At 36.6% G+C, this 12,937-nt stretch overlaps 1 protein-coding gene across 1 annotated transcript; it reads right to left on the reverse strand.

Annotated features, from left to right (window-relative positions):
- LOC112002109 (protein STICHEL-like 2) lies at positions 1–9,214 on the reverse strand. Its single transcript, XM_024034264.2, is given in 10 exon segments — positions 1–345; positions 704–761; positions 1,183–1,876; positions 4,465–4,683; positions 4,838–5,023; positions 5,885–6,104; positions 6,200–6,702; positions 6,705–6,961; positions 6,963–7,887; positions 8,913–9,214. Coding segments are annotated over 9 exon segments (3,060 nt in total). The 5' UTR covers positions 7,811–7,887; positions 8,913–9,214; the 3' UTR covers positions 1–270.
- Positions 9,215–12,937: the final 3,723 nt, after the last annotated feature.

Consider the following 12,937-nt stretch of genomic DNA (forward strand, 5'->3'; position numbering starts at 1 on the left):
TGCAACTGTGAAATGCTATATTACTCCTGGGCCTCGTACACTATTTCTTTATGTTCCACAAAATGACATGACTACTGAAATCAGAACTTGTTAGCTCTATATATATTTTTTTGTTGCCTTATATGAGAGCTCGCATGGAGCATCAAAAGGTTTTGCAATATAATTTCAAAAAAATAAAATAAAAAAATGAGCAAGATATAAATATCTATGAAGCTCCTGCCTCCTATGCGGCAATCAAAATTTAATGCCATCTTGTCCTATATTGCAGAACTACTTAGCAGTGGCACAGGGAAGTACCCACCCCATCAAGTGGGACCCTTGTCTTGGATGCCTTGGCTGCCAGCCCTGCAACATCAACACCTCATCTGGTCATGATTCAATAATTCACAAAAAATTTCACATAAATGAGAAGTTTTAATTGGTACAATAAAAGTAATATCAATAATAGCCATCGTAAAAGTAATGTTGTACTAGTCACAATCTAGCACTTCGACAAATTGTGAAATTTGTGGTATCTGAAGCATTGTTGGTCATATTTAATTTTCAAGTCCAACTACTATATATTTGACATAGGCCATAGATATTAATATTGTTCCACTCACTTTGTTTTTTGGTTTGTGTCCAAAAAAGGAAAAAAAAAATATATCATTTTTATTTCTTATCTAATCCAGGACATTCCCTAGGGTTAGAGTTGGTAGAATACCTTCTCATGAGGAAAAGTGGGTGTTCTCCAACAAAGCACATCTGAGTTCTTCCTCGGTCTGCCACAGAAAATAGGTTGTTCAATGAGAATATAAACACTATTAGAGGGCATGTGGCCACAAAAATTTCCTTGTATGATAATAAACCCTAAAAAAAGCTGATAGCCACATTCAGGACAGACCTAATGGTGCCTCCTTTAAGCTACTCTTAATAAATTTTAGTTTGATGAGTTTTTATCAATTGGCAAGGGCAATTGCAATGGCCTAAACATCCCTCGCGTGTACAAATAAACTACTTTGTAAATTCAATCCATTTGTGGATCTTTTATCTTACTCAAATTAGCAGGCATTGATCATTCTATTTCAGTATGCTCTGATGGAAGAGTGGCACTTTAATTCTGTATCATTTACAAATCATACCAAAGGTTGTGCATACACAAGCAGAAAAGGCACTGAAATAGAGAATAGAGGAACCACTTACACATTATCATCACTTGCAGTACAAGTTTCAACAGATGATTTCCTGGGGATAGACAATGCAAGTGTGTTTTCGTTTTCGATACCCAAACAGACAATCTGAGTAGAGTCTGATGAGCGCAACTTCTTTTGAAGCCTCAGTGTTCTCAGAAAACAGTTTGGTTGATCCTCTGGTTCTTGAACAAATAAAACCTGGCTTCTACGGTTGCTTCCCTCTTCTGTTGAAGAATCAACTCCTAACATAGGCATTTTTGGCATATCATTCTGTAATGATCTGCAGGTTGGGGCTGTCCCTGTGCTCAGTGCATTTCCTTCACTATTTCTCAAAGTCCTTACCACCTCTGTTTTGTGACAGCAGTTCTGTGGCATATGAGAACCCCCATCTGAGGAAGAGGTTAGAATAGCTCTATCTCTTATCATAGCTTTTTCAGAGGTATAATCAAATTGGTCTGAGTCACTTCCATGTTCAGTGGATGTTTGACACTTCTGTTGCATACTGCGCGAACAACTGAACAAACTAAAAGATGGCTTCCTAACTTTGGCATACTTTGGATCAGAATCATAAGAAGCAAGATTGATCCTAATCTCTACATTACAACCCAGTATAAACTGAAGTGAACTTGCAATCTCTTTCCATGACTTTTCAGCCTTAGATGTATCGTTAGGATGGTGAAATTCCAATTCAGCTACTGCAATACCTGAAATTTGGATGATAAATAAGCCATTACTCAAACAGACATAGCAAGACGCATATTACAATCCTCAGAATCGCAAAACAATGAATGATGATGAAAAGAGAACAATTTTCATGTACATGCACTATTTCAGTCAGAAAAAGATCCATGTCCAAAATAGGTGAAATGACAAGACCAAAAAAATGGTTCAAAACATACATGTAGCTGAAACCAACTACCAAGGATAAATGTATGATTAAATTGGGTTTCTATATTAAAACCGGTACAACCTGAGAACTTGACACGGCTAACCCATTTATTAACAGGTCATGAGTTGAGGCTAAACGGATTCGAGTCATATTCGAGTTAACACAGTTGACCCGTTTAATAAACGGGTTCTCTGTTCTTATTCAGCAGGCGAACGCGTTTGACCCGTTTAACTTATAAAGGTATTAGCTTTTATTATTATTATTTTGTTATTATTGCTTAATTTATTATTATAATTATATGTTATTTACTATACTTATGTTTATGATTGTAATTGTATTTTAATTTTAGATATATGGGAATTGATAACAGGTTATTCAAGTCAAGTATGACCTATTAATCAAACAAGTTATTTGTATTGACCTTTACATGACTTGATTAATTAAACGGGTTAAATGTGTCGTGTCGGGTCACCTAGTTTAATAAACAAGTCATAGGATTGAGGATTCTTGACATGTTAACTAAATAGGTCAGGTTCGAGTGAACCAATCTAACTAAATACTCATGGCTCGATATGATACAAACCCTGCCTATGAACACAAATTTTCACCCCTAATTAAAATGTAGGAAGCAGAGATATTATATTATTTAGAGTGTCGTACCCGTGTCATTCCGATGTCATACTGGCCATTTCATGTTGTAATTTTTCAAAAATTGCTCATGTCATTGTGTCGTAACCATACCCGTACTCGTGTCCATGTCTGTGCTTCCTAGATTAAAACTCTAGAGATGTGTACAACTCATCCACCTAAACCTGATACCACAAGTAGTTCCATATACAATCTAGTCAAATGTCTCAATACTTTGATGATTGGTAGAGCTCAACTATTATTGGACAGAACATTCTTGACATCTGATATTAAAAGTAAACATGTTTCATCTTAACATAAAGCATGCACTCTGTCTGTGGGTCTAGAACACACCACACCCTCACAGCCGTTCTTCTTCCTTTTTCTTCACCTCACCCCCTCCCCCCCCTATTTGATATATTTCACAGATAATGAACTTCTACGAAATACTTTTGTGATATCCAGGAAAATGTTTTTGGAAAATCAGATATCATTTGTAGAGAGTATATTGCTTATGTGGTGTGTAAGGACCAGATGAAGAGAGTAGAGGCCCAAGCCCACTTAGAATATTGGGATGTTCCCTTCAAGCTTGGCCCAAATCAATGAAATTTATAAGAGATGGGAAAGGATAACAGGAAGGGATTCTATCCGAAGAAACTGAAGATTAGCAATCAGACTTATATTCTAAAGAATGAATAAGCATCAAGTTTTTACACCAAGGATCCCGAAGACTCAGGGCCTTTTTCCAAAACAGACCACTCTCTCTTTCTCCCTCTTTCCTTATATAGCCCCCTTCCATTGCATCTACACCATCCATCTCAACCTAATTCCCTCCTTTTTTCCGACACTTGTTACCTTTCACATTTGAGAAGATGGTGGCAGGCACCTACATAGCTGTGGTTTATACTACTCAGGTCACCTCCTCATTAATGCGGCTGATAAAGCTGTTGGCCCTAATTCATGCGAATGCAACAGGCTAAACCAGGCCTACAGCTCCCCTATTGCTCTCTGTCATCCACTCCCTTCCGATCCTAACCTCTTCTCTTCGGGCGGTTCCTTCCCTTGGGTCCGTGACTTACAGTGCCCCCGTGTCATTGCTGGGACCCCTCAACTTCCTTCTCGGTCCTCAGGTTAATATTATGACCCTTCAGATCCTTCCTCAGTCCTCGGGTACCCACATGGTGATAGTCAAAAGGATGAGCCAAGTCTTGAGAAAAACGCAATAGTTCGGGAGTTTTTGGATGTTTTGTCCATCTCTAATTTTATTTATTTTTCTTAGAGACGCATCAATGATAAATGTTTAGATTTAATTGGAATAATTATTAATAATATTAGTAAAAGCGTCTTATAATATCAATAGGAAGGGACCCTAATATTATTCAAGGAGCAATTTTTCCCCCCTTTCAGCTAAATTTCAAGAGCATATATTAATGGGCTGTTGAAATGTGATTAGAATTAATGCACAACTTGGATATTTGGCAGCTAGAGCTCATGGGCATCACATTGCACAAGATTGAATTCATGTGCACCACCTTAAGCGTGGCCTTCATTTCTCTTATTGATTCAACATAATAAAAGCCACTAGCAAGGATGTAGAAGCTTTCTTTTTGTTACAGTCCATCTCGTGAGTAATATTTATAAATCTCCTAATTGAACCAAAGCTAAGATCATCACTTGCCACCTATAACCCAACCCAACTAATTTTCCTAGGATATGAATTTACAGGTTGCATAAACGTATTAGTTTTCTGGTAAAAGAATTAGCAGATTGATGTACCTTGATTAACACAAAGAGAAGTCAACTTCCCTTGCTTCCTAAGAAAATTCTTCAGTGAATTGGACTGGCACAAGTCTGAGGTTTTCTTCCATATGGATTCCAACGTTCCTTTACAATCCTCCTGAATTCCCAATTTATTTGATTTATAATCATCACATGAACAAGTTGAAAGATATTTTGAACCCTCTCCTCTGCAAGATGGACTGTAAAAATCACCATCTGCATCCAAAACAGAGCAAACTTGAAGATGAAAGTCTAATCACGCTAAACCATAGCTTTTTAGCAACCCCCCCCCCCCCCCCGACCAAACCCAGAAAAAGGGAAAAAACAACAAAACTATTTGTGAAAAAGCAATAATTGTGATGATTCTCACCTTGCTCCCGTGCATTTCTCAAACGCAACTTTGAATCATTTGCATCCGAGGAAGAAGACTCCATAGAGCTTAAATGTAGAAGAGCTACGGTAAGCCATGTTGTTTGATTCTTAGACATCCTCAATTGCTTCTCTGCTTCAGAAAGTATTCTCAATGCATGGCTCAGTTTCTGCATTTCCGCTTCAGCTATGACACAGAAAATTGCAAGAACTCAGTCCATATGGCTATAAGCAAATGATAATAGCTGGAAGATATGCATAGTGTGGAAACATGATACAACCACTATGTATACTGACTAAATCAATAGTGACAATAGCATCTTCAATCTATATGAAAAGAAAAGTACCAATAAACTAAATCAACAGAGTTAGAGAGCAGACTGTATACTCTGTATCAGCACTTTACCCCAAACCCATACCGGATGCTGTTTAACACATAATACATATATATGCTGGTTAATACATATATAATTGAAAACAGCATCTTCAATTTATATTAAAATAGTGGATACTGTTTTCCTAAAGAGATATTTGGTTGTCAACAAAGCCATATGTAGAAACACCATTTGTGTCTCTAGCACCAAGTAAGAAAATGGGTCCACACTTCAGCTCAATTGGTTGGCTTCATGGGAACCCCCTATGAGGCCTCCCCATTCGAGTCCTAAGATTACCCGATATATGGTTCTTGTGATGTTGCACACAAGGTCGTGTATCCAAGGTTTACTCAACAGGGGAGGGTAAATGAAGTGGCCCTGCCTCATTTAAAACAAAAAAAAAAAAAAAAAAAAAAAAAGAAAAAAAAAAGGAAGAAATATAAAAGGAAGGAGGCATAAATTAAGTGGTCATACTCAGTGAACTAGATAATTAGCAAGTGTGGGCCAAAATATCAGCCAGTGAGACATATATAGCAAAGCAAAATTTCTTGTAGCAACTTATATCCATTGCATATATTTTGATAGGATCCATCTATGCGAAAGCCAAACATGGTTCATATAGCAACTTGTACAATATGATGACCATACTATAAATGACAGTACACAGTACTTACAGGTGTGCCGAGTAGAAAACTTTTTTCTCAGTTCAGAACTTCCTTCCTGATTTTTACCCGCAAGAATGTCCATAATGAGATTTGCCAGCTGTGATATAAGTTGCATAGGATCGATCCTTGACCTCATCAGTTCCCTGGCTCTTATTACAGTATTTGAAGTGTCAGATGACAAAGCCAAATCCAGCAAATCAAGCAATTCATCATCGGAAACAATCCCAATCTGCAAAACAACAACAAAGGGGAATTCTATTATAATTTTGAACGAGAAGACATGCTCTAGAAGCCTATTTAACAAAACAATAGCCCAGCACTCACAAGCTCATGGGTCAATGTCATTGTGATTTTTTTACCAAGCAAACTCAGCTGATCAAGCATCATCTCTGCATCCCTAAGTGAGCCATTGCATTTGGAAGCAATAAAGCCTAGAGCAGCCTGATCAAAGTCAATGCCCTCTTCAATGCAAATTTTCTCCAATCTGTTTGCAACGTCAGTATCTTTTATCTTTGGAAAGTGATATCTTTGGGACCGTGACACTGCACTTCGGGGCAGTTTGTCCAAGTCAGGAGAAATCATTACAAAGACAACGTGCTGAGAAAGGCTGTCTAGGCTATTCAAAACAGTCACCCATGTTTCCCCCCTCAATAAGTGGCATTCATCAACAATGAAAACCTTAAACCGTGATGAAACTGGAGGGATGACTGCACTCTTAATGAGGGATCGAACTCTGTCCATCCGATTAATTCTCACGGAATCCACTTCCTTAACATCTCTGCTCCTTCCAGAAAAGATTAAAACACATTCTCGACACAGACCACACGCCTATGCTGCTCCAATGAGAGGCAATTCAGTGCTGCCGCAAATATCCTAGAAGCCGAGGTCTTTCCCGTACCACGTGGACCATGGAAGAGATAAAATGATGTTATCCTTCCTTTGGAGATGGCACCCAAAAGAGACCTTGCCACTACATTTTGTCCAACCAATTCATTAAAAGATTTTGGCCTGAATTTCTGACTCAAACACCTAGGAGTTTCTGAATATGGAGTGATTTCATGACCAATCTGCTTGAGCTCCTCTTCCATAAAGAGCGGGTCCATCTAAATCCCCAGATAACAAGGGATGTTCTTCTACATCAGAAGAAAGATATGATTCTCTGAATTTGGGAGACCTTGACCAACAGCAGCTTATCCCACACCCATGATGGCTGTGATCTGCAACATCTTCATTTGCAAATAATGTTGGACTATGGCCTGAAACAGCATCATTAGCAGATAGACATGGACTACCTACCCGACTTGTAACATCACCCACAGCCCCAAAGGATTTCACTTGATTTTTGTATAGAAATTTTTGTTTTGACACAATATGATCTACTTTTTCTGCTTGTGATGATCCTATGGTTGGCTCATTGCATGAATCAACATCCTCCAAGCAATTGATGGAGGGTGTTATGCATGTCAAGTCCAATCCAATATCGCAATGATTTTCACAATATCTTTCACTCAATGATTTATTTTCATAAACCTCTTCCTGATTTGATGCACAATAGTCCAATCCTTCAACCTGTTTGGTCCTATTGGGAGGGCCTGTCCTTCCTCCCCAACCCGATTCCTCACGTAAGACCAACTTGGATTTTCCCAAAGTGCAGTTTAATTCAAAATCATCAACATAATCCTCTCTCAATCCATATAAGCCTAAATTCTTTGACCTCAAAGTACCATAACCATCAGAGCCACCCTGGTGGCAATCATTCATGAACCGCAAAGAAATCTCGTTCCTCGAATTGGTTTCCCAATTCACATTGTCAACCAAAGAAGAGAATTTGCTCATAGAATTAGTTGCTGGATCCCTCAGTGACCTCACTCTCCTCAATGCTACTAGAGTTTTTGAGATAGGAATATCAACAGAATGTCTCCTCCCATCATTCATTTTCAAAATAAATCAAATTAAAGTTCTCACCAAACTTCAAATCCCAAACTCAAATATCAATACCTACAAGTAAGCACCTGCAAGAGAAAAATCAGTAAGAAAACAATCAAAAGAGACCCCCAATAATCCACTCAGTCATACCCAGTAACCTATCCAATCACTCCAAACAAGTATAAAATCTTACTAGTTCAACATTTCCAGACGCCCAGTACCATATATATAGAGAAAATTAACCAAAATATTTCAACAAATAGTGTCACAAAACGATACATATAAAGAAACCCAACAAAAAAAAAGCACAGAATCTCATTAGTTCTCAACAAAAGCACTCAGCATTATCATTTATAGAAAATGAGCATTAAAATTTAAAAAACCCAGCAAAACTAGGAAAACAATGTGGCACCTTTTATCACAAAATGACATAATATTATAGCATTCAAAAGGGGGATTAAAAAAAAATTAATTTTTCTAACCTCTCACTATGGAATAACTGAAACCCATTAACATAGTCATGAAGAAAAACAAACCCAGAACAATGTAGCACCTTTTATCATAAAATGACATTACAGAATTCAAAATAAAAATTTCTTTTTTCTTACCCTGAACCTGGAATAAACAGAGACCCATTAACACAGTCATGAAGAAAAAACAAACCAGAAAAATGTAGCACCTTTTATCACAAAATGACACTATAGAATTCAAAATAAGAATAAAACTAAAAAACTACATACACATACACATTTTTCCTCACTCTGCAACTGGAAAAAGAGAAACCCAATAACACAGTCATGAATAAAAACAAACACAGAACAATGTAGCACCTTTTTTTCACAGAATGACATCATAGAATTCTAAAAAACAAAAGATAAAATTAAAAAATTTCCTCACTCTGAACATGGAATATCAGAAACCCATAAACACAGACATTGAGAAAAACAAACAGAGACCAATGTATAAACTATTCCCACTTCAGTACCATTCCTTCTAGAGAGAGAGAGAGAGATATAGAGAATCTTAAAAATTTTCAAATTCGATACAATACAAAAAAGCGAGTAAAAACAAAGAAAACGAAACGACAAAGTTGAAAAAAAAAAGCTCAAACCTGGATTAAAAAAAATATGGGTTTGAAAGTATCGTATAAAATAGTAATAGTAATGGTTCTGAGTTGTTCGAGGTTGACGAAATGCGAACCAATAGCGTACAAGGCGGAGAGCACATAGAAAAAACAAGAAGAAGAAGAACAAAAAAGAAGCCTAAGCCTAAACCTGAGGTTTTGGTGTTTGTTGTTGAAGAGTTTGACTCTACAGTTGTGGAGCCTATAGTAGTAGAGGATGAGAGGTAGTAAGTGGCAAAGTAGTAAATGCCATTAATGCTAGGGGTTGTTGGGCAAGCCATTTGCTTGTGAAACCTGTCGACGTGTACTAATACTACGAGAGAGAGAGAGAGAGATTGTTTTTGTTTGTTTGGTAGCTTTGTTGCAGAGGGTTGCAGAGGGGGCGTTGTGTCTCTCTCTCGACCAGTGAGCCAAATAGGTGGTGGGGGTGTTTTCGTCATTTTATATAATATATATAAGGCGGTTTCATGTCAGTTTAGTTTTTTGGTTGGTTGACTTGAAGTGGTGCCCACGCTCAGTGTTTTGGCGCGTTCTTGCACTGTCTGAAGGACTGGCGGTGAGAGATGTAACTAAGAACATTGAATGCCTCATTCCATCTCCTGTGCAGCAGGCGCGCGAGTTCAGTGGATAGGTGTTACTGTGGTCACGTTTAAGTGGAAAACGCTAGTTTAGGTTACCTTTTTCTACCTATTTTTTTTATTAAAAAAAAAAACAAAGAATATAATCTAGTGTTTTTTTTAAGATGAATAAAAGTTATTCAACAACACTATTGTTTCAAAATAAATCACTAGTTTGTCAAAGATCTTATAATTGAATTGATACTTCCCGATCTAGGAGAAAAATGGTTCAAGTTATGGGGTTAGCAGCACGTTGTAATTATCTCTAAAAAAATAATAATAAATTACTAGTTAAATCTCAAAGAAAAGAAAAGAAAAAAAAAAACAAACTAAGAAGCTATTTGGTTTTTTTTTTTTTAATCACTCATCACTCCTCACTCAATTTTCATCACTCATCACTCGTTACTCGTCACTCATCACTCATCACTCATCATTCATCACTTAAAATATCTCAATTTCTTATACCCACCCGTTTGGCACACTTCACTCAACTTGTCATTCCTCAAATTTTTCAACTTTTTGTAGGCCCATACTTATAACTTAGTCAAAGCAAAGTTGTTAGCCTATCCGCGGAAGGTTTCATCCCTCGCCATTTTCTTCACTGCTCATTTCATTTTGCCACCACCACTACCACAGTCACAGTGCCAAAGTGCAATTAAAGAAGTAAAAACAACAAAAACTCTCAACAATTTAACACCATCTAAAGCAGCTCATCACCCCAAATTCAAAACTCCATTCATACTTATTTATGATACACAAAAAAAAAAAAAAAAAAAAAGTCTAGAAATAGCAAGACCCATCTCTGATCTCTCACACAATCACACTCACACTCACACTCACACTCTTCAAGCTCCTTGCAACTCAGTGCGCGGTAGTCGCCAAAAGTCCCACTTGAAGCCCGTCAGCGAGTCCAGTCGTCCATCTCCGTCATCGCAAGACAGATACTCCTTAACCGCACGGACTGACGACTCTCTCACTAAAACGACTCGCCATTGGAGATGGACTCCAATGGCAGGTGAGCCCTCCAGACCAACGGACCAACTCTGTTTGAATTGAAAAGTTTGTGGGTCAGAGATTTTGGAGAAAAATAGAGTGGTAGGTCAGAGATTTTGGAGATTGTTTGAATTGAAAAGTTTGTGGATATTATTTGAATTGAAAAGTTTGTTTCACTAGAGTTGGAAAAAATGAAAGAAAGAATGAAGAAATGGAGGCTCTGTGTTGAAGAAAAAATGAAGAATGAAAAGATGAGGAGAATAGAAAGAAAGAAAACTAAAAAGAGAGAAAAAAGAGTCTGAGAAAGAGAGAGCCAGTGGGGAATAGTTGGCATGACATGACAAGACAAACCTGTGGGTCCTCTGATTGTAATGAAATTACCATATTGCCATTATAACTCTATTTCTATAACTTAAAAATACCTAAAATGTGTTTTCAGTTTCTATAACTTATCACTCAAAAATCAAAAAATTGAGTGATGGAAACAAAAACTGAAAACATCCCCAAACAAACCATTCAGTCATGTGACCTACATATATTTGAGTTGTGGGTGATGGAAACAAAGTTATGGGCGATGAAAATACAAAAACCAAACAACCCCTAAGAGTTGGTTGGCAGTTCTATGTACTTTTGGACATACAAGTTCGAATTCCTACTCCCCAATTTTTGATTATTTTTATTATTTATTGATGTAAAACATATGTATATAAGTTCATTTTGTTGTCGGAGTAGTAAAAGATTTAAATTCCCTTACCTTCCCACCAATTCTTTTTCATTCGTTTTTTGTTTTTCTTATACTCCCATAAAGCTTTATTACTATTACTTAGAGCATTCATTGCTAAAATGCTATTTTAACACTCAAAACACTAAAACACACTCTACATCAAATATGGTATACTTAAAAAATTTTAACTTTCAGTTAAGGCTGGCCCAATATAGTTTAAGGCCTAAGGTGAAAATTTTAAAGGGGCCTTTTTTATATTTTACTTAAATAATATTTAGTTTATTATTTTATTATATAATTTTTATTTGAATTTATTATTTATTCTTACTTATTATATAGTTTTTATAAACTGACATATCACCAATAAAAAAAAAAAATTATTCAAACATTCATTTATTATATTGTTTAAAGGACACCAATCATATTCATGTTACATCAGTTTGTAAGTTTTTTGTCATAAAATTTGTATTAGTTTTAGCATTTTTCATTCACTTAATGGTGATTGGGTTGTATTTCTAATAATTATTTTTGTTAAAAAAATGCTAAACTTACAAATTTGATTACAAAAAGTTTACAAACTGATATGACAATGAGGTGGCATTTCAACAACAGAATCAATTAAGTATTGAATTGTTTGCACATCAATTTATAGGACCTATGTAATCAAACTAGTAATGTACTAGCATAACTCTAATATTTTAGGGTTTCTTAACAGTGGGGAAAAAAGTACACATAACTCACATTTTTTTTTTTCCCTTAATTACCAAAAAATAAAAAATAAAAAAACTTATGGCCCCATACTTGGGGGCCTTAGGCCATGGCCTAAATGGCCTAGGCCTTGGGCCGACCCTGTTCTCAACTACTATCTCTAGTGGTTTACTGTAGCTGAAAGTTATAAACAAAAAATATTTGTTTATTCAGTTCATGTGTACAATACCTATCTCTTCTCTTTTCTCTTTTTATTTTTTAGTTTTTTTTTGTTTCTCCTATGTTTCTTTTCTATCGCCCATGCATCGCCCCTCCCCGCCCCCCTCTTGATTGAAACCATCTCTTTCACCCAAGATACCTCTCTTCTCCATCTTGCAATCGAACCCAAAGCCACTTTCTTCTTATTGTCTCTCACAAATTTCCAACCAATTTCTCGTCTCTTCTCTCTCTGACCGAACCTAAAGCCTCTATATTTTCACTCTTGGTCTAGATTGATGATTATGACGTGGATTTGTGATTTGTGGGGGTTGTGGGTTAGATCAGTGGTTGTGATGTGGGTTTGTGATCTGGTTTTGGGTGGTGGGGTTTCCAATTTGTTGGGGTTATAGGTGGCGGTGATGGTGATGGTAGTTTTGGGTGGTTATTTTGTTTTGGGTGTGGTTGGTTGTAATTTGTAGGGATTGTGGTGGGGTTGAGGGTTGTTGTGGGTGGTGGTGACGGTGACTATGGCTACGTGGTGGTTTCCATGATTGTGGCAATGGTTGTTGTGGATATGGTGATGGTGGTTGTGGCAGTGTTAGATATATTATTTTATTGTGTTGTTTATATTGTTTTAATCTATTGTATATTAAAATAGAATTTTTGATGTTGAGTGTATTGTAAAATGAGATGTTAAAATAAATAAAGTAGGTTTTTAAGATACTAAAAACTAATTCTTTTAGCTCATTTTTGTGAATGCTCTTATTAATAGT

Source organism: Quercus suber, unplaced genomic scaffold (assembly GCF_002906115.3).
Source record: "Quercus suber isolate HL8 unplaced genomic scaffold, Cork oak 2.0 scaffold_229, whole genome shotgun sequence".
Taxonomy (NCBI): domain Eukaryota; kingdom Viridiplantae; phylum Streptophyta; class Magnoliopsida; order Fagales; family Fagaceae; genus Quercus; species Quercus suber.